At 47.5% G+C, this 25,764-nt stretch overlaps 1 protein-coding gene across 1 annotated transcript; it reads left to right on the top strand.

Moving 5' to 3' along the window:
* The first annotated feature begins 134 nt into the window (after positions 1 to 134).
* On the top strand, positions 135 to 10,911 carry snx2 (sorting nexin 2). Its single transcript, XM_062454776.1, has 15 exons — positions 135 to 315; positions 2,296 to 2,446; positions 2,626 to 2,780; positions 3,012 to 3,078; positions 3,716 to 3,759; positions 3,977 to 4,118; positions 4,280 to 4,358; positions 5,267 to 5,342; positions 6,084 to 6,197; positions 6,538 to 6,631; positions 6,998 to 7,203; positions 7,436 to 7,579; positions 9,586 to 9,666; positions 9,952 to 10,023; positions 10,365 to 10,911. The coding sequence occupies exons 1-15, from the start codon at positions 136 to 138 to the stop codon at positions 10,413 to 10,415; spliced, it is 1,656 nt and encodes a 551-aa protein (XP_062310760.1). The 5' UTR covers position 135; the 3' UTR covers positions 10,416 to 10,911.
* Positions 10,912 to 25,764: the final 14,853 nt, after the last annotated feature.

The following is a 25,764-nucleotide window of genomic DNA, read 5'->3' as shown; positions in this document are numbered from 1 at the left end:
TAAAACGTAAATTCAAAGTATATGTTTTTTTTATTATCAATTATTTTCCATTGTATAGTCTGCAACCAGGGCGGAAAATGATCTATATGAGCGCGCGCGGCCTGTCACAAGTCTGAAATTGTTCCTGTGTGTCACATGACAGCATCCGAACCTCCTGACTCCTCTCTGTCGATTGTTTTCTTGTGCGGAAATTGTAGCAGAGGGAAGATGGCGGAGGAGAGAGAGCCTCCACCGATGGGAGATGCTGAGCAAAGCGACTTCAGGGAGTTCGAGGACGTAGAGGACCTCTTTGTCAGTACGGTTTCCACGCAGGAGGTGAGAGCTGGGATGCAGGGTATGCTTAACGCGGCGCAGTGGGGCGGTATGCTCATTGACAGATGCAGTCAAGAGGTAGTTAAGCGACCTTTCATTGGCAGCAAGAGATATGGTGCTAGATCGGTGAGAATGTTGTGCTTGGGGTTGTACGAAGTGTCTGGGCGACAAGCCCACAACTATGTTTCAAAAGCAATAGATAAACGCTGGAAATAACATTTTATAGCCAGCTCACTGTACCAAGAGCCAACTGCGCATACTGGGTTGGAATCAGAGGGACTTGTTCAAGAGCATCATTTTGCGCCTGTTAAACGCAGAATCCCTAGTCATTTCACTGTCTTCCGGGTTTCATAAAGCCACGATCAGATGACAGTCACACAGGTGTGGCACTGGCACACAGGGAGCTCGTTTACAAGACAACCAGTCCGTTTACAAGACAACTAGTCCGTTTGCCGTTAACGGTTTACCTGGTTGTGTGTTAAAGCTGTGTGTTATTTGACTGTGTCAGTTGGGTTAATTAGAGCAGTGGGATATTCTATTAGCAGTCTGAGAAGATGAAATAATATTTTTTAGGGAAGGCAGCTCTGTAAAAAGCATAATGCACTTTGGCCTTCAGTGAAGCCTGTGTCCAGTTAAATATATTTTTGCACAATTACACATTCCTTTGAAGAGGTCTTTGCATTATTTAAATGTATGATCTTCCAAAAGTCCCATCCATCCACACCATTCCTGCCAACCAGTCAGTTAGTCAACCAGTCAGGACCACATCTCTCTTGTGAGTGAGGAGCTGAGAGCAGGGTGTGTTTACTGTATAGACAGTCCGTGAGAAAACCCCATAAAAATTTAGTAAGTGTTTGTGAGCGGTAGTGAATGCGAATAGACATGAACTCACATGACCTCCTCTCTTCTCAGAGGTGGACTAAGGTTAGTAGGAGCTGTTACAAGCCTGTCCCTCCCCTTCCTCTCAGCCTCCCTTTCCCCCTTCTGCCCTCTATTCTGCTGTAGTGGATATTTTACGGCCACTGGCAAAGGAGCGACTACAATCCGATTTCTTTCATTCAAAGTGAATTGATTCATGGAGCGGAATTTTCATTAAGTTCTCGAAAGAAAACACGGTGTGTCTGTCTGCTCTGTGGAAGCACCACATCACATCCTGGGTGTCGTGACATCAGGCTTGTCCCTAGTTGGCTTCTTCTTCTGTGGTAGGTGAAGCCAGATGTTGAAGTCAGCAACACAGAGCCTTAGATGCTGCGGGCCCTGCTTCCTGTCCTTTCCCTCATCCTGTGCTGAGTTGGAGGGAGGAAGTGGGTCGTTATCCCTCACCCTTCCTGCTTTTCCCCTTAGCTCGACTCTTCTCTCTTCCCATGTAGACATCTCTGGGAGAAGTCGTTGATGCTGAGATTTCAGCCATGAAAGAAACGTGATTTACTGTCACCGTTGTAGTTGTGGGTGAGTGGGGGGTTGACTGTTACAGTTTTCCTGCTGTTGTTGAGTGATAAGGACAGAGGATCGTGTCTGCACAGACCAGCGCTCACCTCAGGATGTGACGGATCACATGTGGACATACGGTGTTTACCTTACTGTCAAACTCTTTCTCCTTCCATAAATAGTACTTTGCTTTCCGTCAGTACTCATTTTCCGACATGCTGCCTCAGATTCCAGTGAGGCTGGTCTATTGGAGGTCATTTGTCAGGACATATATTAGGCTGTTTTTGGTCCTCATCCTTACCTTAGACCAGATGAACGTTTTCTACCATGAGATGACTCTTATGAGTTAGCTTGGTACCATTTTTAGGCAGGTTGAACCAATCCACGTATGTATGTTGTGATTGTTGTTGTTGTTTGGATTTAGCTGAACAATCCTGAATAGTATGTAACTGGATATCAGGTCATCATTAGAGCCGGTCTCTGTGTCCTTACTAACTGAAGGGTGTTTACATTTAAGATGGGTGTTGATGCTCTCACGGTGCTGTGTGTTCCCAGTCGGACCCGTCCTCTTCTGACCAGGAGCCCGCCAGCCTGCCCGTGGAAGAGGAGGTCACCTTGGAGGTCAACCTGGAGGTCAACGCCAGCTCCAATGGACCCAAGGAGGTCGACGCCCTGTTTGACGATGATCCAGAAGATCTGTTTGCAGGTAGGATGTCCGCATCACCTCTCGCTCGCTCGCTCACTCACTCACTCACTCACTCACTCACTCACTTGCTCACTCACATAACATATGATTTGATTTGACTAGAGCTGTGAAATGACACAGGTGTAACTTGTAATCTTTGGGTGTGTGTGTGTGTGTGTGCACGTGTGTGTGTGTGTCAGGAGCTACAGAGGAGGTATCCCTGGACAGCCCAGAGAGGGAGCCTATCCTGTCTGACGGCCCCTCCCCTGCCATCACCCCCGTGACGCCAACCATCATGATCACGCCCCGAGGCCATCTGGGCCACGCAGACATGTTCCACGCCGACCTGAATGAGGTAACGCCCCCGCAAGGTCATGGGTCATAGACCGGACTTTGAACCCCACCTCTGAGATACTGTAAAGTCCTCACAATGTAATAAATATGCTTTTATCCAAAGCAATGTTCAGTACAGAGAGGGTATTTTAACCTTAAGTGCTCTAACCACTGAGCTAAAGCCGTTTGTCCTGGTATTAGTGTTGTATTGTTGTGTTGTCATTGTTATGTCCTGTTGTTTGTTGTTCTGTAGATTGAGGAGGAGGAGGGCGGAGATTCATTTGATATGCATATATCAGTGTCAGATCCAGAGAAAGTTGGTAAGTTGACGTTTGCCTGTCCGTCCCACACTGTACGTACACCATACTTCCTGTTGCTGAGGTCTCTATGCTGGCAGTGCGCACTAGACCGGCTTACAATAAATATCTCCTGACCCCACATTTCCTGTTTCCTGTTCACCCCCCTGTCAGACCCGGGTGGGGAGTGCTTGATTTGGATTACTGTGCGGTTCACTGTGCGGTACACCCTTTAGGAACCCTCTGTTTTGATTCTATTCTATACTATATAGTCCAAAGGTTGCTTGTTTTGCACCCCCTCCCATCCCTGCTCTGCTGAGAGGAACCTGTCAGGTACACAGGGAGGTCAGGGGACTGCTAACAGGTCATCACCACAGACCTGCTTCAGTTGGATCAATAGGCCTGTGACCCAGACCACCGAGGAGGGCTTGTGGTGAATTCCCTTGTTAGAAATGCCCCGGAGCCATTCAGTTCGACACCAAAGCAAACGTGATCTGAACCACGTACCTCAATGTGTTTGTTGTCAGTGTGCTTAAGCCTGGAAGTGTGTAACTGTGTCAGGTTTGCAGCCCTGAGGAGAAAACGACATGCAGAGGTAGAGTAGCTTTGGGGGTGTGTACTGTACTGCTTGTACCAGTATCTTGTTTCACCTCTCCTACAGGGGATGGCATGACTGCGTACATGGCTTACAAGGTCACCACAAAGGTAACCAAAACATTTGTTTATTGTCAAAGTCATTGAATGGAACCTATTGAATGTAGTTATGGAAAGCCAGGAAAACACTATCATCTATTATTATTTTGTAAGATGTAAATGTTCTGTATCTCTTTTCGAGTTACCTCGATCACATTGGTAGGATTACTGGGTCCTCTCACTTCTCTTCTCTCCTTTTCCCCCTCTCTTCCTCTCCATTCCTCTGCAGACCTCTATGAATACCTTCAACCAGAACGAGTTCTCTGTCAAGCGAAGGTTCAGCGATTTCCTGGGTCTCCACAGTAAACTGGCGTCCAAGTACCTTCACATCGGCTACATCATCCCCCCAGCCCCGGAGAAGAGCATTGTGGGTAGGGAACTTGAACGGTTCTGTCTACTGTCACTTTATCTGACTGATAACTCAAGCATTGAGCGGTAGGCTGATTGTATATAGATATAGAATTGGAGTTGGTAAGCTGCTGTGTGTGTGTGTGTGTGTGTGTGTGTGTGTGTGTGTGTGTGTGTGTTTTAGGAATGACCAAGGTGAAAGTGGGGAAGGAAGATCTGTCATCTGTAGAATTTGTGGAGAAGAGAAGATCTGCTCTGGAAAGGTGACTTTATCAACTATCAACGCATTATCACTGCATTATCAGCACATTATCACTGCATTATCACTGCATTATCAGCACATTATCACTGCATTATCACTGCATTATCAGCACATGATAAACACATTATTTCTGCATTCACACTGAATCATCGATGCTTTATCAGTACTACAGACACAAGGCCTGTAGGAACTAACAGCTCCGGTATTGGCTTAATTTGTTGTCATAATCATTAGGACACATACAGGCTCTGCCGCTAACTGTGGGCTGTTACAACAGGCCCTTCTACAGCCCTCATGTCAGACAAGAACTTTAACATGAAAATCCCTTGCAGTCTAAAGAGCATTCTTGTTCCTAGTCTTTTGCGGCCAAAAGGTTAACCAGAAATATTAGGTAAATAATTATCACAGGCAATGTTCCCTCTGCCGCAGAGCTGTCAACACACACACACACGGACGCGTCAGAGTGTGTGTGCTATTGTCCGGACAGCACTGACACAACTGGTATTCAGCCAGCTGCCTGGTTGAATATCTGCCTGGCAGCTTGTTTTTTTGCCCGCCCTGATGAGGGGAATCGCTCCGAACGTTAAGCGCTGACATTTCTCTGCCCTTTTATCAGCCTGTTGAGTGACGGGAAGGTCAGTGTTGACCAGCAGGATGTCAGCTCACAGAACTCACTAGCAGAGAACTGGATCCTGATGGCTACAACTGTACACAGCGCGTTCTCCGATCACCTGCTCACACAAACACCTTTCACATCCGTCGTTACAGTTTGTTTCGTCTTTTTTTTTCTCCACAGAATTACATAAAGACCCGTGTTTAAACCCAGCGAATGAATCCTCTCACAGTCCTGGTTGTCTGATGGTGTGTTGGTGGGGGGGAAGTCATGTTAATGTGTCCTCCTTCCTGTAGGTATCTCATGAGGACGGTGAAACATCCAGTCTTGCTGAAGGACCCAGATGTGGTGCAGTTCCTGGAGAGCTCTGAGGTGATTGTTTACTCGTCCTAACGTTACACTAACACCCTCAAGTCTTCTCGCCATCTGTAAATGTTAACTTGTAGGAAATTGAGGTGTGGCTGACAGAAGTTTATTTAATTTGGTATTATTATCACATTGTCACAGGTTATCATAAATTACCTATCATATTATCGCACGTCATTTGTTTAATAATTTTTTTTTTTTTTTAAGTGTGCCTTACAAAGATTTACGGCGATATTTCATTGAAGCTTTTTAGCACCCAGACTATCAAAATACAATTGAATGTGAATGAAACATGAAAAGGGAGTGTTGGTCTCACAGAGGAACAGAGCCCCTCCTGTCTGCCTGCTTGGTGCACCGCCTCCCTGACATGGTCCTGGGCTGCTCCCTCGGTAACAAGCGTGTCGTTGCTCTGAAAATGGCCCTGTGGGTGTCACGGCTGAACAAATCTATACGTTCCCGAAACAACAGTCTTCATCCCTGCTAATGAAATGCAACTGTAGTAGAGAAGGATAAATGGTCAGCGGCAATTGAAAGCTATTTTTGCCTCTAGCCCCCCTCTCCTTGTCGTCCCTCTGAGAGTTTTCCCAGAGAACGTATTAAATGAGATTCCTGCAGCATTGAAATGTATGAGAATGGAGAAAACCCCACTCAGCCCCAGGGCCCCCCGGCCCCCCTCGCCCCCCGGGGGACGCTGGGAGCCCAGCCTGTTAACCGGTTTGCTTGCCCTTATTTGTCATTTTATCCCAGCTGCCGCGTGCGGTTAGCACCCAGGCACTGAGCGGGGCGGGAATATTGAGGATGGTAAACAAAGCAGCAGACGCTGTCAACAAAATGACAATCAAGATGAATGAATCGGATGCGGTAAGGGCTGATTTCTGGACTTGAATAATGAGACGAATTAATGAGGGCTCTCCTGCTGAATCCTAAGAGGTTGAGGGAGGGAGGGAGGGAGGGAGGGAGGGAGGGAGGGAGGGGAGAAGAGAGGGATATACTATTCAGTACTGGTTTTGTTCTTGACTGATATTTATTACGTATGGACAGTGCTAGGTAAATCCAGTTGTTTGTGTAATGTAGAGTTATATCATATTGTAATGTTTTCCAATGATTAGGTTGTCATAAATCATACATTAGGGATGGCATGACAGTAAGTAGTAAATTGGTCATTGCAGGATTTTAATGTAATTGTGTGTGTGTGTGTTAGTGGTTTGAGGAGAAGCAGCAGCAATTTGAGAACCTGGACCTGCAGCTGAGGAAGCTGCATGGTAGCGTGGAGTCTCTGGTCTGCCACAGGAAAGGTGACAGCACACCTCCCAATACCTCCTTCTGCTACTGTTAGATCTCCCTCAGGCACGGTCTAACTCTGACATGTCTCCTCTCCCTCTCCTCTCCCTCTCCTCTCCCTCTCCTCTCCCTCTCCTCTCTTCTGTCCTCTCCCTCTTCCTCTTCCTCTCCTCTCCCTCTTCTCCTCTTCTCTCCTCTTCCTCTCCTCTTCCTCTCCTCTCTTCTGTCCTCTCCCTCTTCTCCTCTTCCTCTCTTCTCTCCCTCTTCTCCTCTTCTCTCCTCTTCCTCTCTTCTCTCCTCTTCCTCTCTTCTCTCCTCTTCCTCTTCCTCTCTTCTCTCCTGTCTCCTGTCCTCTCCTCTTCCTCTTCCTCTCCGGTCAGAGTTGTCTGTGAACACGGCCTCCTTCGCCAAGTCGGCGGCCATGTTGGGTAACAGCGAGGACCACACGGCGTTGTCGCGGGCACTGTCCCAGCTGGCAGAGGTGGAGGAGAAGGTGGAGCAGCTGCACCAGGACCAGGCCTGCGCCGACTTCTACCTGTTCTCTGAGCTGCTGGGAGACTATGTGCGCCTCATCACCGCCGTCAAGGTAACGGGGAGAAGGGAAGGGAACTGGATGCAATCGAATTTAACTGAACTGTAGAACGGAATAAAGCACATGGCCTAACTGTGCACCAGCTTGTTTTACAGTACCTGAAGAGCGATGAAGGGCACGGACGAAAAATGACTTTTTCTTTTCTTTGTTTTTCCAAACCTCACGTGTTTCTTGCCGGTGTGTACTCTTCTAAATGCCTTCCTCGTGTGTGTGTGTGTGCGTGCAGGGTGTGTTTGACCACCGTATCAAGACGTGGCAGAAATGGCAGGACACCCAGCTGCTCCTGCAGAAGAAACATGAAGCCGAGGCCAAGCTGCAGTTCGCCAACAAGCCTGACAAGCTGCAGCAGGCCAAGGATGAGATCAAAGAGGTGGGAGGATGATGAGACACACACACACACACCTACACCCTAACACACACACCTAACACACACATGTACACACGCACACATACATCTACACCCTAACACACACACCTAACACACACACATGCACATATACACGTACACCCTAACACACACACCTAACACACACATGTACACACGCACACATACATCTACACCCTAACACACACACCTAACACACACACGCACATATACACGTACACCCTAACACACACACCTAACACACACATGTACACACGCACACATACATCTACACCCTAACACACACACCTAACACACACATATACACACACATGTACGCACATATACACATACACACTAACACACACACTAGCACACATGCTTCCACACATACACGCTAAAAACACATGCTTCCCCACACAAACACACACGTACACAAACTGTAGCACAAATAGGGATGCACCTCAGACACCCCTTCAAAGCCAGAGGGTGAAATAATGTGTGGTCAAGACAGCAGAACTGTCAGAACCTGGCAGGAGAGGACACACAGAGTAGAGTTGCAAGGTTCATTTATTTTAAGGCTTGTCAGGTTTTCGGTTCGGTCTGAACCCTGACGTCTCACAGGAAACACAGAGAACAGCTCTGCACATATCCTCTCTGCCCGACAGCACAGCCCACCTCTCATACATTTACTACCCAGTTACACCGACCTTTCATTCCAACCTCGATGCATATCCTTGCAGTGAATACAACAGGTCTACGACTCTAGCTTTAACAACATGCATGGTGTCTGATCATTGAGCCACACTGCCCCCTGTTGGTGCTGATGAGTAACAGGTTCTCTCTCTGAGCTTCCTCTGGTCAGCGTCATCCTGGGTTTATATCCAGTCATGTCACAGCATGCTGCTGTCTGTCGATATTCCCTGAATATTGGGCCTAAGTTGACCCCCCTTAATCACTTCTGGATGTTACATACTAACAGTTGAGACTGAGTAATGCTGGCTGAAGTGTGTGTTACTCCTGCTGTAGCGTGTGATTGGCTACGGTGAGACGACCTCCTTCCGTAGCCTGCGTGTGATTGGCTACAGTGAGAGGACCTCCTGCCGTAGCCTGGCGTGTGATTGGCTACAGTAAGAGGACCTCCTGCCGTAGCCTGCGTGTGATTGGCTACAGTGTGCGAGTCGATGTTTGGGGTTGTTTGGAGCGCGATTTTTCAGCCTTTTTAATTTCTGCATTATTCCCCCGCCATGCCTTCCTTCTGCAGGAGATTGAGGAGGTAGGACCCAGAGCTCTGCTTTCTTCTCTTCCCCTCATCCCTCTTTATTCACGCGTCATCCCTTTGTTTACCCCCCCATCCTCCCCCCGCTGCCCCCAGACCCACGGGTCACGTGTCTGACATCATGTCACACGCCTGACAGCCATCTGAAACCTGGTCAACAAGGCGCAAGCATTCTGTAGAGTAACAGTGGAGCGAAAGTTGGTTTTTCCACGATTTACTAAAGTTGCTTTGGAACACATATTGGCACCGTGGTCCAAATCTTGTTATTGCTTGGAAAATGCCTTTCCTGCTTCTTGAGACATCAACAAATACCAATGGATGGTTACAGATGGTACCGTTTTATTCAAGGTGACTTTAACTCAAACCACCATTCTCCTTCACCTCTGCTCCATCTTTATCATCGCTGATAAGTCATTAAGTTACCTCACTCCAACAACCTTAAGCTACAGCAACAGTTTGTCACAGACAGATATAACATAACACAGTTTTATCCTAGCATCATCCTAGTTCTGTTTATGACTTAACGACTGACCAGTGGTAGTAATTGACTTAAAATGCTCCATCATAACGATGCTCTCTCTCTCTCTCTCTCTCTCTCTCTCTCTCTCTCTCTCTCTCTCTCTCTCTCTCTCTCTCTCTCTCTCTCTCTCTCAGTGAGCAACGCGCTTCTTGTGTTTTGTGGTGTGAGTGTGATGTGTTGACAAACTGATGGAGACGTTGCTGTTGTTTGTAGTTGGAGGCCAAGGTCCAGCAGGGAGAGAGAGACTTCGAGCAGATCTCCACAACCATCAGGAAAGAAGTCTGCAGGTTTGAGGTGAGTAGAGTCAGGTGGCTGAGCGGTTAGGGAATCGGGCTAGTTATCTGAAGGTTGCCAGTTCGATTCCCGGCCGTGCAAATGACGTTGTGTCCTTGGGCAAGGCACTTCACCCTACTTGCCTCAGGGGAATGTCCCTGTACTTACTGTAAGTCGCTCTGGATAAGAGCGTCTGCTAAATGACTAAATGTAAATGTAATGTAGAACAGATCCACATTATACAGATAATGTGGATCCGTGGATTTTTCTTTCGTTTTTATCTCACTTTTTCCTCTCTCCTGACAGAGAGACAGAGTGAAAGACTTCAAGAGTGTCATCATCAAATACCTGGAGTCTCTTGTACAAACACAACAACAGGTACTACACTACAGTTCACGTTGGTCATATCAGTTACCAGTGGAGAAACAGGAACAACAAGATTTTATCTGGCAACTATTTCCATAGTTTTATCTTAAAGTTTGATCACATTAGACTAGAGGAAGAACAAGGTATTCGCCATGAAACGTAACCCTTGTACAGTATCGTGTTTAAACCGGCTTGAAAGTTGTGGTGACTTGATCACCAGACCTAACAAAGCCTCTATTCTATTACGATACATGAAATTCTATTGTGTTCTGTTCTGTAACTGACATGTTCCTTATGCTAACGGCTAACATCATGCTAACTCTTTGAGGCTTCCTCTTTCCTGTCTTCCTCAGCTGATCAAGTACTGGGAGGCCTTCCTGCCAGAGGCCAAAGCTATCGCCTGATAGGACGTGTCACATCCCCCACACGTCCACTTTGACCCTTGACCCCGTTTAATGATCACACTCTTTCTTCTGTTTACGTCCAATCATCCCCTTCAGACGACGCACGGAAATACAGTAATTAGTTTTGACTTGCGAATAAATAAAAAACACATGATTTTTCTAATAGTTCACCCTGTTGTTTGACTCTGTGATGTCATCAGAAGGCGACTCTTGTCCCCTTCCAGTTCTTGATGCCAGGCAGAGGACTGTGATTATTATGGGCTGTCAGATCCAACACTACTGCTTAGTCTTAACCAGTTTGATTTTGTATTCTATTTTATTTTTGCCACAAAATGTGCAATGGTTGAGTGATTTCAGTTGATTATTTTTATGGTTTCCTTTAAAAGCCTTGTCTGAATGATTTTTTTTTAATGTTTACTTTTTGTTTTTGAATTTGCATTTATGTGCTGCAAACATTTGAGTACTTTAATTCTAATAAAGGAATGTATCTACTCATTATCGATTCTGACGTTTTGGTTCCTTTGGTATTTCGTTCAGAGTCTAGACTCATTCCTTAGTATGAACACAAAACTGTATATTTTATCTTTTTTAAATAACTAATAAGGCATTTGTGCAATACAGAGTCAAGTCTTAAAAAGATATGAGTGTATATACATCTTTTTGAACATATTTTATTACATGTAACGGTTGTCCAGGACCACTACATTAGTATCTTGTTGCCAAGGAGAAGGGTGACGAAGAGGAAATGAAAGCTGCCTTTGTGAACTGCTCCAAACTAACATTGATAGAACTGGCAGTTGTTTTTAATCACACACACACACACACACAGTCTGACGTCCATCCTGAGTTTAACTTGCAAAGGGGGAATCTCCTGAGAAGTCCTACCCTGTTCAGATGTGTTTAGACTTCAACACAGCTTGTCTCTCTCCGTCCCAGAGGCCTCGGCTCTGCATATGTAGGTCCCACACACACCGGAAGGACACCGTCGTTTGCATGGTGACTGTCAGTTCATTGACTTGCTGTCATATTTAGGCGTGGCTTTAAAGGCATCTGGTTCTATTAGGAGCTTCCTGGGCTGGTGTGTGTGTGTGTGTGTGTGTGTGTGTCAGCCCTGACAACCCTCAGTACTGGGACCAGGGAGACTAGCTGGTAAATCACAGGTGTTCTACTGGCTCATCTTCCAGCATGTCCCTATGGTGATGTGATACATAACGGGAAAAGATACACGTGTATCTGTACGTACTTTTTTGTACGTACGATGGCTCAGAAGACTATAATGCAGATTAATTTTACAGTATCATGAATTGGCGAAATAAAATAGTTTTGAGTTTGGCTTTTGTTAACAATTAAAGCTCTTAACACAAATAGGATTAGTTTGCACACTATAGTTATCGTATATATTATTATTGATTTATTTACAAACAACCGCACTTCTTCCTCAGTATTTGCACTAGACATGCCACAGTCACAAACGTCACCAACCTGCACGCGTAAGCAACAAATTCTACAATCTGGTTCAGTTCAGTAGCTAGTTAGTTCAGGAGATCATTAACACAGCTAAAACGGCAAGACCAGTTGTAGAACAACAGGCACATGCCAAGGTGATAATATCTCATGTGTAGCTCGCTATGTTTCCTGTAGTATCAACACTTGTACACAGAGTATGGAGGAAGGAGCGAAGGACCACGAACGCAGCCGGCCTACTACAGGTAAGCAAAATGGTACATTATTTTACATGCTACGAGCATGTGCAGTACGACATCTTGTTAGTTCTCCAAAGCACCTAATCTGCAGTAGCTGGTAGCCAGCTACCGGCCAGTTAGTTAAATACTTCTCCAATGAAAACTATTGTCTTTGTCCAAACATTTGGATGTTTGATAGTAGTAAGCAAGTTTGGAGGTGATATAGTTAAACAAACTCCCCCAGCTGGGGCAGCTTCAAACTTCACAATTTCCCCAGAAATTGTACACTCTAGTTACAGTATATCTTCGGGCATGAACTAAAAAGATTATTACCTGTCAGAAAGACTGTAGTCAAAGACTAAGAGAAGTAGCCCAGTGAAGCAGATAAACACATTAGAGAGATGAGTCTATTCTGCCTCCTATTGGTCAAACATGATGCTGACTTCACCAGCATGCAGTATTTGCCTCCAGTTTAGAATAATCTAGGAACAGCTCATCAATTACACAAAAACCCGTTCTGCGTGTTCTCTAGATTCTCCCACACTCTCTATACCCTAGGCTCTCTCTCTCACACACACACACACACACGCACACACACACACACACACACACACACACACACACAAACTGTAAACAGAGGCGAAAGAGGAGGGAGCAGATAAGAATGTTGTCTGCCATTGCCTTTATTTATCATATCTCCCAAATAGCAGTGTTCTGGTGTGTAGTGGTCAACATACAGTGACCTTACTTGATCAAGTACAGCCCTCCAGCCACTGATAAGGAGGCCAATATAATAGGGAACACTGTTGAGGTTGTACTGTAATTACTCGTGCCCTGTCACAGGAGGGACCCCAGACCCCTGGTGATTCAAATCTGAGGCCCGCCAAGGCTGGGGGAACGAGGCGGTGCCAGCTGAGACTAATATCACACTGCTTCAGCAACATGGCTGAAATTGCACCAGTTTGTCATGCACATCCCTGCCAGGGCAAGAGGGGCCCCGCCCCGCCACCAACAGCAAAACAATTCGCTTTGCAAATCTTCGGTTCCCTTCCTCTTTTCCCCTCTTCCAGTCTTCACCAAGAGGGGACTTTGAAGGCTTGTCATCTGACCCGAGGTTAGACTATCTGTCCCCTCCACAGTGCAGTCAGAGGAAGTTAGGATGATAGAAGGGTCTTCAGAAGGGAGAACATTCCAGAGTGTCTGAATGTTGCCCGCCATAATTGTGCCTGACTGTTGAGGTTCCATGAGACGGTATCTCATAGACGTCAGTGTTGTTCTGTCTATCAGGCTGAATCTGCTTTCGGATCGTAGTGGAGGCTTCAAAAACTATTTCAGTTCTGAGTTTAGAGTCGTGTTTATTTATGTGCTTTTATTGTGCGGTCAAATGCAACAACTGTGCTGGATGTGTAATACTTTATTCTATTTTTAGAACTAAAATGTTTCGTACAGTAATGCCTGTATTTCTTTGACCTTGACTGTGGCATTAAACAAGACTGAAAGGACTATTATTACGGTGATAATTATATCTTCAAAATTTGGCTTTTTTTATGTGAAGGGAAGGATGTATGGCCTGTGCCATTGCTAGCCCTTGTGATAGATTACATGATATCAAGGTTTCCTGATTTCGCAAATTTCTATGAAATCTGTCTGGAGTTCATGTAGGAGCAGATAAGAGGGAATGAAGTTCAGCAGCCAATGAGATTCATTTCTTTCTCTTATCTGCCGCTACTCAGATGATCCTTGGGATGCTCATTTTGTGGCTGTAAGAGAAATGACTGTTGTGGCGGTTTGTGTGTGTGTGTGTGTGTGTGGAGGATGGAGGTGTGTGTGTGGAGGATGGAGGTGGGTGTGTGGGGGCCGGGGGTAGTCTAACCTTAATTCCAATCCTCCGAAGTGAATGTGTAGTCTCGAGTGTCGGGGTTAAAGCACTCGTAGAGGTGTGTGTGTGTGTGATAACCGGCACACCTCTCACTGATCTGGTTAAATGCAGAAGATGCGATGTTATCCAAACGGCTGCCTGCTAAGATGCTCCTACCAATGAGAGGGTCAGGAGAGTTAGCAGAGAGCACTGTAGACTGCAGCGGCCATGTTTAGCTCAAGAGGCTCATGTGATTAGAACCCTGGTCTGATACGACTGCAGGCCACGATACACTCCATATCTAGGATAATGACTGGGCCAGGTTGAGAACTAATAGTGTATAGGTTTTGTGCAAGAGTGAAAAACTACAAAACACGGAATGTATTTGAATCACTGTAGTCGAGTTCTGGTATTGAGTCCTTGGTTTGTAAGAGTTCCACAAATACAGATGCCAATTTACAACTTGATCGTGTTCCCTTTTTTTTTTCTTTTTAAACGTCCTCTTAATTTGCCACCGGCAATATTGCCAAGCTAGCCATTCACTGGCCACTAGATCTTCTTTAAAGCACTCCCTTGTTTTTAAGATTCCTTAAAACAACATTGATCGTGTTGAGAGAATGACTTCCTGTCTGCAGGGTAATGATTATGCAGATGCCACAACCTTTCCTCTGACGGGGGGTCCCAGGGGCCCTTGGTGACTCTCTTCACCAAGGCCCCCCCCCCCCCCCCATCTTTCTCTCCCTCCCATCTCTCTTTCTCTCTCATCCCCTCTCTCTTTCCGTCTTTTTCTCTGTCTCCTATGTCTCTCTGTCTCTATCTCTCTCCCATCTTTCTCTCCTATCTTCGTCTCTCCCTCTCTCTCTATTTGTCTCTGTTCTTGTGCTTAGCTGGTGTTTTCTTGTTTGCTCTCATGTTTCTGCCTCTATCTTGTTAAGGAGTTCAGAGTGCCACCGGCGATGTAGTGGGTGGTTTCAATAAGGAGGGCCATTGATTTTGTTGCTAGGTACGTTTTGAAGGACGTAAAGTGAATTCACAGCTTCACAGTTTGTGTCATTTAGCAATGCGGGCCGCCCACTCACCCTCTCTCTCTCTGACATTTGTCATTGTTGGTTTATTCATGGCGGTGAGGGGATGTCCGCCACGTTGACAGACACCGTTTCACCATACTTCCACTTTTACCCTTCCCCTCTTCCAACTGTTTTCCTTTCATATTAGTTTTTTTTTTTTCTTCGCCACTTGATTTTATTTGACAGAAAATATTCCTCGGCACCAGAAATGTGCCGCTGTGAGTGCTGGCCATGGCAGACATATCGATCCGGGACATTTGCATACATAAATCTATTGGCTATCTGACAGTTGCCAATATTTTGCTGGGCTGATATGTGTGGTGCTGACTCCTACTGGACACATTATCATTGGTGATGGGCCTTTTATGAACTGTGACAGCTCACCTCTGTGCCAGCCCTGCAGAACCAGCAGACATACCTTTCCTCTGAAGGAGGAAAAGATCAGCTGTAGCAGGACACATTCATATCGTTTCTGTTTTAACTTCTCTGTGTAGGCTACATTCATACAATATTTTATAGGCTATCAATAGATGGAAATTGCATATGAACCAAACTTGACACAATAAATAAAATATAATTACAAGGTAATTGTGTAGGCCCACGTCAGCAAATCCTGCTGCTTGAAATGTTTTGTGAGCTAATACTTGGTTGACAAAAATGTGAAGCAAAATCTGTATAACTTTGTACAGCTTATCATTACATTCCTCATTTGGCACCATTTTAAGTGGGGGCCTGTTCAATTTATTTTTTATCCTGCACAATTTCCGAGGGGAAAATTGATGTGGTTACGTATTATTTCTCCAGGTTCAGAAGCCTACTTCAGTGCACAATTTGATGGTGTCATGTTATCAGCTTGGCCACCAGCCTGGACGAAACTGACCACAGAGGGACAAAAGATCATTTAGCTGTTTGTGAGTGTGATTGGTCCCGAGCACAAGCTCCGCCGCTCGCTCTCACAGTTTCACTTTGGGGAAAAGGTCAGAATTGCAAAGGGAATTAATTTAATTGTGAGCGGGGGCAGCTGGCAGTGTCAAACGGCTGAGGCGGGACTTCTTCCCATTTCATTAACTGGCCGTGTTCCAATTCGCAGCTCTGTAAATGCTGCCTGACACCCAAGCCGTTTAGTATGCAGAGATTATGACTGGGCACGCGGAGCAGTTAATAGGACCGCTTTAGGGCAAGCCCGCTCCCATCAGCTCCTGTACTAAGCACTCGGCCGGTGCTCGGAACGATATAAATACTAGTGGCACGATATAATGAAGTTGTGTTCGTTAAAGCAGTGTCGTTGGCGGGGGCAGTCTAATGTCTGGTTGTTGAAGGCCTGCCGCGGTGATCGCCTCATCTGCCCCTCTGAATAGTTTCACTCTGATCAATAAGCAGTTTTCCGTGGCCTTTCGCTGGTGTCACTTGTCATTGAGTGATGCAAATTTGTGTCAGAAACTAGCCTGACAGTTTTCCTTTGGCTGCTTTGGAAATTACTAAAACTCAGCAATAAGAGGGGGGTGACGGGCTCGTGTTCTGAAGGCCGAGTTATGAGGAGGCCGACACATCAGCTGTATCATAAAGTCACTTCTCTCTCTGCTATCAAAAACCAACTTCTGATCAAAATTTAAGCAATTCTATAATTTTAGGTGTTCCAAAAAAATCTTCCTGATGTAGGGATGGTGCTTGTAAAATTATAGTGTAATATGATCAAAAATCCTACACAATTATACTTTGAAGGGAATACAAATTACAATTGTGTATTCAGAACGCCCCAATGAGATATTGATTGTTTATGGATGGTCTTCTCCATCCTAGAAAAAAGGCCCCTATGAGGTGTTGCAAGGCAAAACAATCAAAAATGCCTGTATGAAATGAACAAGTTATCTAATGACAGTGAGTGAATTCAAGAAATAACATCTATGATACAGACATTATTGCCCTTTCCCTCGGTCTTTGTGATTAAATTGAATGAGGTTCAATCAACCCTGGAGTATTGCCAGATTTGGTTTGCACGGTACTCTAAAACCTAAACTACAATCCACGCATTCCATCCATGCCACAATACATTCTAAATATTTAGTGTTGTTAAATCGATTAATGTATTTCTTTGCTCTTTCATAACGCAATCAATGTTTTACGTTGATCTTTGGCGGCAGACCTATCACCAACAGCCTTGAAGTCAGGGTCAGGTTCTCTCCAGGACTAGCAGTGAGACATTCTGCACCTCTGTCTGCTTATTAAGATTTCAAAGATACAAACAGAAGTTCAGTAATTGCTTTCTTGAATCTGCCTTTAATAATTACACCTGGCCAAGCTGCAGTGAAACACAGAGAGGCAGAGACTAATGGAAAACTAGATTTTTTCACTGAATTAGAGAGCAGCTGGATCCATATATTGACAATCCATCCAGATGAGCAGGATCAGGAAAAGTGTTTCGGACTGTCGGGGAGTGGAAGGCAAACTGGTTCTGATGCGGCATGACATCTGCTGCAAGGCTTTCTGGGAGAGGAGGAGAGGAGCTTCACGGAGGATCAGTCAGTCGGAGGCGTCAGAGAGGAAGAAGAAGAAGGGAACAGGAAGAGGAGGAGGAGGAGGAGGAGGAGGAGGAGGAGGAGAGGAGAGGAGAGGAGAGGAAGGGAAAGCCTCAGAGTCTAAAGTGAACAGCTTCAAGGCCAGTTCTCATCTGTGTGAGAGAGCAAACAGACAGAGAGGGGGGGGGGGATAAGAGGAGGAGTGGGGGGGAGCTAAATAGGGAGGAGATTGAGTTGAAAGGCCAGAGAGTTAACCTTTAGTTTGACGACGGTCTTCCTCTGCTGGGTTTGAAGAATACTAAATGACAACATCGATTAAAGGAAGTGTGTTTTCTGCGTCCGTGGTACATATCTACACAAACTTCGTAAAAAGATCTGTTAGCAATACTGAAGTTGTGACTTATTTACTTGATTCAGAAGTCGGACAAAGGAAAGAGATTGAACTTTCTGTACCAGCAAGGGAGATTATGGTTTCACTGTATTACATCAACACGACACAGTGGTTGAGTAATATGAACGTCATACATCTATCCTGCTCCTCTCCCTCTTCAAAAAGGGTTTTCGTTTGTAGACCATCCATCATTTTCTGCTATGTGTTTTTCTCTGTGACACAGTGTGTACGAACCCCGGACCCGTTTCCCTGCTACACTCACAGGACATTTATTCAGGATGAGGAGCATATGAGTTGAGCTTTATATTTTTCGATTGCCATGAATAATAACATTTTAGGAGACTGTTTTAACCAAGTTGTATTTTAGTCCGACAAGACAGAGTGAGTCTACGTCCCAGTCTTGGACCCCATTTCCTCACAGGTGGACGGCTCGTACCCACTCCTGCGCAGCTGTTGACGCCGAGCTACAAATTACGTGATTATGATATATCATGTATTAGAGAAAGTCTCTTTGTTCGGAGGAAAAATCGATACAGGAGCTCCGGAAGAATCCTCTCTCCCTCCTCTCTCCCTTTTTAAATGTCCAGGTAGGACTGTGAGGAAATGCTGATTCCACATTTAGACTGACATTGATTCATACGGCGGCGCTGTCCGGTTAGCCTGCTAGCCCGCTAGCCTGTACCTGAGGGTCCAACGCTGACATTTCCTTCGTTTCTCAGAGAAAGGTTACGGAGGAGAGGAGGGGAGGGGAGGGGCAGCAGGGCTGGGGGGAGATGAGCAGGGCTGGGGGAGAGGAGGAAGAGAGAGAGAGGGGAGCATAGCTGGAGTTGTGGGGGCTGTAATGGTGGAGGGAGAGAGGAAGAGGAGCAGAGAGGTGATGAGAACTGGTAGCAGGGATTTATTTATAGCTTCGGAGAAAGACTGAGGGAAGAGAATAAAAATAGTTTTCAGAGTGGAAGGCCTGCAACGGCGGAGGAGAACGTGATCATCCTGAAGGTAGAAAAGAGTTTTGACAAGAAAAAGACTGTCCTACACGCTGTACCGAGGAGAACATCTGACAGCAGAGTGGTGTGGAAGCTCGTCATATTCAAGCTGAGCCATACTGGAGTTTTTCTAAATGTGATTAAAGGAGCCAGGCCATCAATCGTGGACTGACCACTTCCACTAAATCCTTTGTGTGGTAGATATGGCCCAGTGGTGCCAGCCACAGATATCATCAGTGATGTGTGGTAAACATACTTCCTTGTATGGTGTCTTCCTGTCCTGTACCACCTTACCACTTCCTGCCCCCACCACCATCCCATCTCCCTCCCCCATCTGAAACTAACCCCTGAACTCTGACCCCTCCGGCTCCTGAGTGTTCAGGATGGGGGTCATAATTAGGCTGGCCGGGGGTCCGGAAGGCAACCATGGTCCCTGAACAGACAGGAGGTGTGGAAGCCTGGATCCCAACCCCCGCTCCCTCCAGTATCCTCCCCTCACCTCTCCTCTTCCTCCCGCTCTCTTTTCCTCTCTTCTCACCCTCTCACCTTTCTCCCTCCCCCGTCCCCTCGTTCTCTCTCCAAGGTTTAATTGGTGATGCTGAGGAGGACCATCCAGTCAGGAGGAGAGGAGAAGGTCTCGCACCTGTTTCTCTGGACTGAACTCTTGCAGGCCCTGTTAGGAGCTTCTTATCTGGGATCCCGTTCCTACCAAGATCACCTCTCTCCGTTCCCCCTCGTTCTTCTTCTCCGGTTCTACAGACACGTCAGCACGTGTCAGGGAGGGAATCCGAAACCTGGAACAGCGACGACCACGCTATCATCTCGCCCGGTCCTCCGTAGGTCTCACCTGGTTCCGTTGGAGAGAGCCTTGGATTTATGGGCGTCGACGTGAGTTGTTTGCGATTGTTACCGCGGCCACCAGTCCTTACTAATGAGCTCCACACACCCACGATGCAGACCAGGGGGACCAAGGGGGCCAGGCAGGCACTCTACCCAGGGATGGGGGGTTGGAACCGGGGGTGGAGCGGGGTCACTCCAGCCCCTTCCCCCAGACTCTGGCCTGGAGGTGGGGGTCTGGGACTGTGTGGGGAGCACGGGGGGTTATTCATCATGGACTGAAGGGTCACCCTGTGAGTATTTATCTTGTAAGCAGCGCGGCCCTACAAGAGGCCGGGGGCGGGGGGGGCTGGGGGGGCTGGACGCCGGCTCCGTCTACCCGTTTGTCTTCATTCAGCACCAGCCACTGTTAATGACCGTCACAGCCCCGCCTGCCTGTCCACTCACCTCAGCACGGATGAGTGTTTGTGTGTGTGTGTGTGTGTGTGTGTGTGCGCAGGACCTATGCAGTGAGGTTTTGGGTTGAATTTGAATTCAAACTGCGACGGGGTGGGGGTTTGGGTCAGAGGCGTTTGGAGGGGGGGGCACATTGATCAGAGGTCGTATGAAAAGCTGAACTTGTCATTGGCTTGAGCAGCAGGAAGATGACAGACATGTGACATACGTTTTCAGCCAGTGACGGGAGAGGGCTGGACCCCATCACTGTCAGCCACACACACACACACACACACACACACACACACACACACACACACACACCTCTGACCCAATTGGTAGAGCCCCAAAGCTCCATGACAACAGCATATTCTACACTGCATTGTGACTTCCGCACAGATATAAGACAGCGAATCCTGCAAATGTCCTAACTGTCCCATAGTGAGTTTGAACTTCAGAGGGTGGGTGGTATTAGTCTATGGTGAGATTCCACCCAGAGAAAGTGTGGAGGAACACACCGTTTTTCTTCTTCATTAGCGCTGTAGAGGAGGGTGTTAAATAATATTAATGACGAGGACAGTCATTACTTACCTCCTCCAGGAGAGACTCAAGTGATTTTATCGAGCGGGAGGCAGGGGCTTGCTACAGGAGACTATTCTGCCTGATATTATCACAGGCTTAAATAAGTTGATTAGCAGCCGTTCTATCACTAACTGGATCTAGATGATGATCCTGATTGGAACAAGCAGAGCACCATCCATCTTTTTTGATCGGCTAATAACTGAAATCCATCACTGTTTCTATCAGGCCTCCCCTCTCTCCTCCTCCCGCTCCCCATGTCTCCTGCGCCCCTCCCTCTTTCCCTCCGTCTCCCTCCCTCCCTCTCTCCCTCTCTCCCTCTCTCCCTCTCTCCCTCTCCCTCTCCCCCTCCCTCCCTCTCCCTCCCTCTCTCTGTCCTCTGCAGGATTTGGGGAGCGGGTTCAGGAATGTAGGACATTGAGCAGTTATTCATCAGCGGGGCGTCTGGGAAACTGTCTGTGGCCCCTGTAAACTTCCAACTGAACGGTAGGAAAGTGGATCTTTCTGTTCCGGCCGACTAGAAACAGATTTATCTCCGATCTCTCTACTGTACTGCTGCTGCCGGGACAGAACACAGATAAAGACCAGAGTGAGGAAAGTTGAGGAAGAGAAAGAACAAGCAACTGCATCAGTGAAACGCTTCCTGACCAGGGTCCTATTGATTGTCCCGAGGTAGCGGTGTCTCTATGCGACCAGTCCTGTCTGACCAGGGTATTGATATTCAGGGTCAGCCAAGCAGAGAACTCTTTGTTCAGGCCAGAGGAGGACCCTGCTGGGAGACCAGCTGTGAAGTGTGAACACACACACACACACACACAGCCTGATTAAAGCCTTTGTTACTTCTAGCAATTAAACCAGCTCATTTTCCGAGACTGTTTCTCTCCACACCTTGCTTACCCTGCCTCATTATGCATTTGTTGATTTGTCGTCGGGGTCGGTTGCCGCGGCGATGTTATCGGGAGCGTGTGAGGTGGCGGCAGATGGCGGACTGTGGTTGCTCAACCGAATCTTCTCACACGCATACCTACACTCAGTCACTCTTCCTCATACACACACACACACACACACACACACACACACACACACACACACACACACACACACACACACACACACACACACACACACACTCACACCTCACACACTAGCCTAATTACACTGCCAGGTCTGACACACTCTCCACAAACACACACACACACACAGACTCACAACCCCCAGCAAAAAGATTAATTGTTTGCTTTGTTTTGTCTCCCCGAGGACCTGGGTCACTTAATAAAGAAAAATAATTCTCCTCCTCCTCCTCCACTCGGTGTGTTTCCTGAGTGGATCTGTTCCGAGCGTGTCGACAACTTGGGTCCGATCTCGTTAGCAGTTAGGGTCCATTCCTCGCCCACCCCCGTCAGGGAAACACGCAGAACCAGCCCGGTGAATGCAGGGGCGGGGGGGGGGGGGGCGGGGGTGCAGTCTGCTGCTGGGTAGGAGTTGTATCATCATTTGCCCTGGCTCTATTTCCTCTGGATACTGGTTAGCCACAGCAGATTAAACAGACCTGTCCATTGCTCTTCATTTGCAGAGGCAGAAAGGCAGGGAGGCAGTGTGTGTGTGTGTGGGGGAGAGGGGTGGAGGGTGGGTATGCAATTAGCAGGCCTGGGTTAATTGGTTGGTGTGCCGGCTAGGTCCTGGTGCTGAAGGAACACATGAGGATTTAGCGTACTCATGGAAGAACAGGGTCCAGAGAGATGAGGACTATTGAGATGTTACCAAAAATAAAATAAAAACTATAATAATACTTCCATACAAGCACTTAAATAATAAGACATCCCTTGGAGACACAGGACTGTAAACGCCACACACACACACACACACACACTAGCTGTGTTGAATGTTCGATATCTTCCATCCCTATTGGAAACAAATGTTGCCATAATTCACCTTCCTGAGCTGCCTATTCCTCCCTCCCTCCCTCCCTCCCCCCATGACTAGCACCACTGGAAGATCAGAGGAGATGGATGTGAGGCTGGGGGGCCTATGACAGGCCGGGGGCTGGTGGCCGCTGTCTAGTTGGCTTTTGGCTTTATTAGCAGAAAGTTGTTATTTCTCCTGTCCTGAGCGGTGTGGAGCGGTGTGGAGCAGGGAGGCCTAAGTGCAGATAGGCAGTGATGAATGCAGGCCCATGCTGTTGAGTCTGTTCATTTGTCAACAGCATGGAAAAAGGTTAATAAGTATTCTCCAGCCAGGTTAGAGGGTTCTCTCGTTCTCCCTCCCCCTCTCCCTCTCCCTCTTCTTTTCTCCCTCTCCCTCTCTCTCCCATCACTTCGCAGTAATTGAGCCTCTCTCGCCCCATCACCCCCCCTCCCCCACCGTCTCTCCTTCCAGCCTCAGACATAATCAATTACCTCTGATTGCTTCCAGATTATATTCCTCTATGACCACTATAATACTGAGGAAAAATAAATAAACAAAACAAACACAAATTATGTCAGCGTCTCTTTCAGTATTTACACACTCGGAGTATTTCATACATGCAGCTGAGTGGCCATGAGAGAAGGGGAGAACAAATCAATGTGAATTCATATTTCATAAAGCAATAATTGCTTTGGAAAGAATGTGATGGTCGTTTGTTTGCGAGGCCTGAGTGCTGCAGTTTGTTGATGTCAGAGCCTCGCCTTGTACCGAGAACCGGCCAGCCTCTCATTTCTCCACCTCTCCACTCTTATTCTATCTCTCCTTTTCTCTTTCCCACCATCCCTCGCTCCCACCTCCCCACTGACCCCACACTGCTCATCTCTCACAGCTATCGCCCCTGGAAACAAGGGCCTCGTTGTCAAGGCAATTGCATGTTTTTTTTTTTCGCTTGACAAGGTTCTATCATCTGTGAAGGTATCGATTTGCCAGTGTTTTAACATCAAACTGGATCTGTTTGACTGACTCTGGTTTTTAAACAATTTCTCTGACAGGCGAGGCGTCACAGCAATTGGACCTCTTTTAAAGACAGTATTTCAATTTGAGGAGACGGAGCTTCAAACAAGTCGACCCCCCTCTGAAGCAGAAATCAGGCAGGCTTACACTCCCGGGGAGGACAGAGCTGTCATCATGGGGGAGAGGAGAGGAGGGAGGGAGGGAGGGAGGGAGGGAGAGGAGAGGAGAGGAGGGAAGAGGAGGGAGGGGAGGGGAGGAGGAGGAGGAGAGTAGGGAGGGAGGGAAGAGGAGAGGAGGGATTGAGGGAGGGAGGGAGGGAGGGAGGGAGGGAGAGGAGAGGAGAGGAGAGGAGAGGAGAGGAGAGGAGGAGTGGAGTGGAAAAGACCAGGGTTTGCTTTATAGATTACTGTTAGGTCAACAAAACTTTGGCAGCATTGATTAACTTGACAGTGAATACAGCAGTACATTTATCACTAACGACTGAGCAGGAGAAAATCTAATAAGAGTAAACCCCCCCCAGGAGGAGGAGAGAGGAGGAGGAGGGAGGTGGAGGAGGAGGCGGAGGAGGAGGAGAGAGGAGGAGGGAGGTGGGGAAGAAGGAGGAGGAGGGAGGAGGGAGGAGGGAGGAGGGAGGTGGAGGCGGAGGAGGAGGAGAGAGGAGGAGGGAGGTAGGGAAGGAGGAGGAGGTGGAGGAAACACTGGTGAGGGAGGTAGAGATGGAGAGAGGAAGGAGGAGAGGAAGGTTGTTCCATGTGACTGATGGAGCGTGTGTTTGTTTTGGGGTGCAGGGCGGGGCGGGGCGGGTGCATGCATGGAGAGATCGAGGGTCCCTGGACACCTGATGGTGTGGGTCAGACAGGCCAGATCACACAGATGATGCTTCCAACTAACGCAGGATCTTGTCATGCGGTTCATTCACACACGCACAAACACACACACACAGAGCAGGGGGCACAGGCAGACAGCCAGCACAACACAAAGCCATTAAACATCAGAGGCAAGGGAACTTTAAAAAACCCATCCTCAAAGAGTGTTGTTTTTACAGTCGAATCAAGCACCCCTGTAGCCTTGCTCCCTCCCTCCTTCAGTTTGTACGATGATGGTGTATAGGAGGTGTCATACAGCGTGTCGAGTGGGGGCTACCTGCGAGGCCTTACATTGTTTACAGGTTAAGTGTGTGTTAGAAGGAGTGACAGAGAGGTAGAGGTGTCTGGAAGGGGGGAGTTGAGGATAATTTGCATCGGAGGGCTATAAACAACCCAGGCCCGGACGTCAGAGTTTAGCGGTCCCGCCATCGATTAGCCTTCACCTGCACCTCACGCTCACTCCCCGGATTCCATTTTTTTCTTCTTCCGCTCGCCGTTTTGCATACGGTATTGATCGCCGTGGTAACGGAGCATCCAACGCGCGGCCAGAGGATGAATTGTTTACCCGCATAAAAATAACCTTTCAATAGAGGAAGATGCATGGAGGCCTCTGGTGGCATTCTGCTGCCACAAGCAGATGGCATTCAGATGCTATCGACCTACGCCAGACCACAGAACCAGAACCAGACCGGATCAGATCAGACCACAGCACTAGAACAATATTTGACTAGACCGGACCAGACCAGACCAGACTCGGTCAGACTGCAGAACTAGAACCAGACAGGATCAGACCAGATCAAACCAGACCAAACCAAACTACAGTTGAACCTATAGATCACCTTGTGCAAGCAACTCCGTCTCTAAAGACCTGAAGTCGGGCCAAAACAGGGACCAGTGCACACTTGTTTCCCTCCTCTCTCCTCCCTCCCTCTCCCTCCCCCTCCTCCCCACACCATTCTTCTTCTCCCCTCTCATCCCCTTATTCTCTCTCCCCCATCTTTCTCTTCCCTCCTCTCTCTCTCTCTCTCTCTCCAGCCTCCTCTCCCTCTCGGCTCCCTCTGCTCCTGACTTCACAGATAATTAGTTTCAGAGGGAGAAGCGAGAGGGAGCGAGGAGAGAGAGGGAGCGAGGAGAGAGAGAGAGGGAGCGAGGAGAGAGAGAGAGAGATTGGGAAGGGGGGGGGCGAGGGAATGAGAAAGAGGGAAAGAGGAAAAGA

This window comes from Osmerus eperlanus, chromosome 28 (genome assembly GCF_963692335.1).
Source record: "Osmerus eperlanus chromosome 28, fOsmEpe2.1, whole genome shotgun sequence".
Classification (NCBI taxonomy): domain Eukaryota; kingdom Metazoa; phylum Chordata; class Actinopteri; order Osmeriformes; family Osmeridae; genus Osmerus; species Osmerus eperlanus.
The sequence above is the reverse complement of the archived record's forward strand: the minus strand, read 5'-3'. Positions and strand labels throughout refer to the sequence as shown.

What these genes read in the sequence shown, in the direction of transcription:
- snx2 (XM_062454776.1), top strand. Translation starts at nt 136, where the DNA reads ATGACAGCATCCGAACCTCCTGACTCCTCTCTGTCGATTGTTTTCTTG. An exon ending in CTTACAAGGTCACCACAAAG is followed by an intron (nt 3,760 to 3,976) that starts GTAACCAAAACA and finishes ATTCCTCTGCAG; the next exon opens with ACCTCTATGAATACCTTCAA. An exon ending in AGTTCCTGGAGAGCTCTGAG is followed by an intron (nt 5,343 to 6,083) that starts GTGATTGTTTAC and finishes ATTTTATCCCAG; the next exon opens with CTGCCGCGTGCGGTTAGCAC.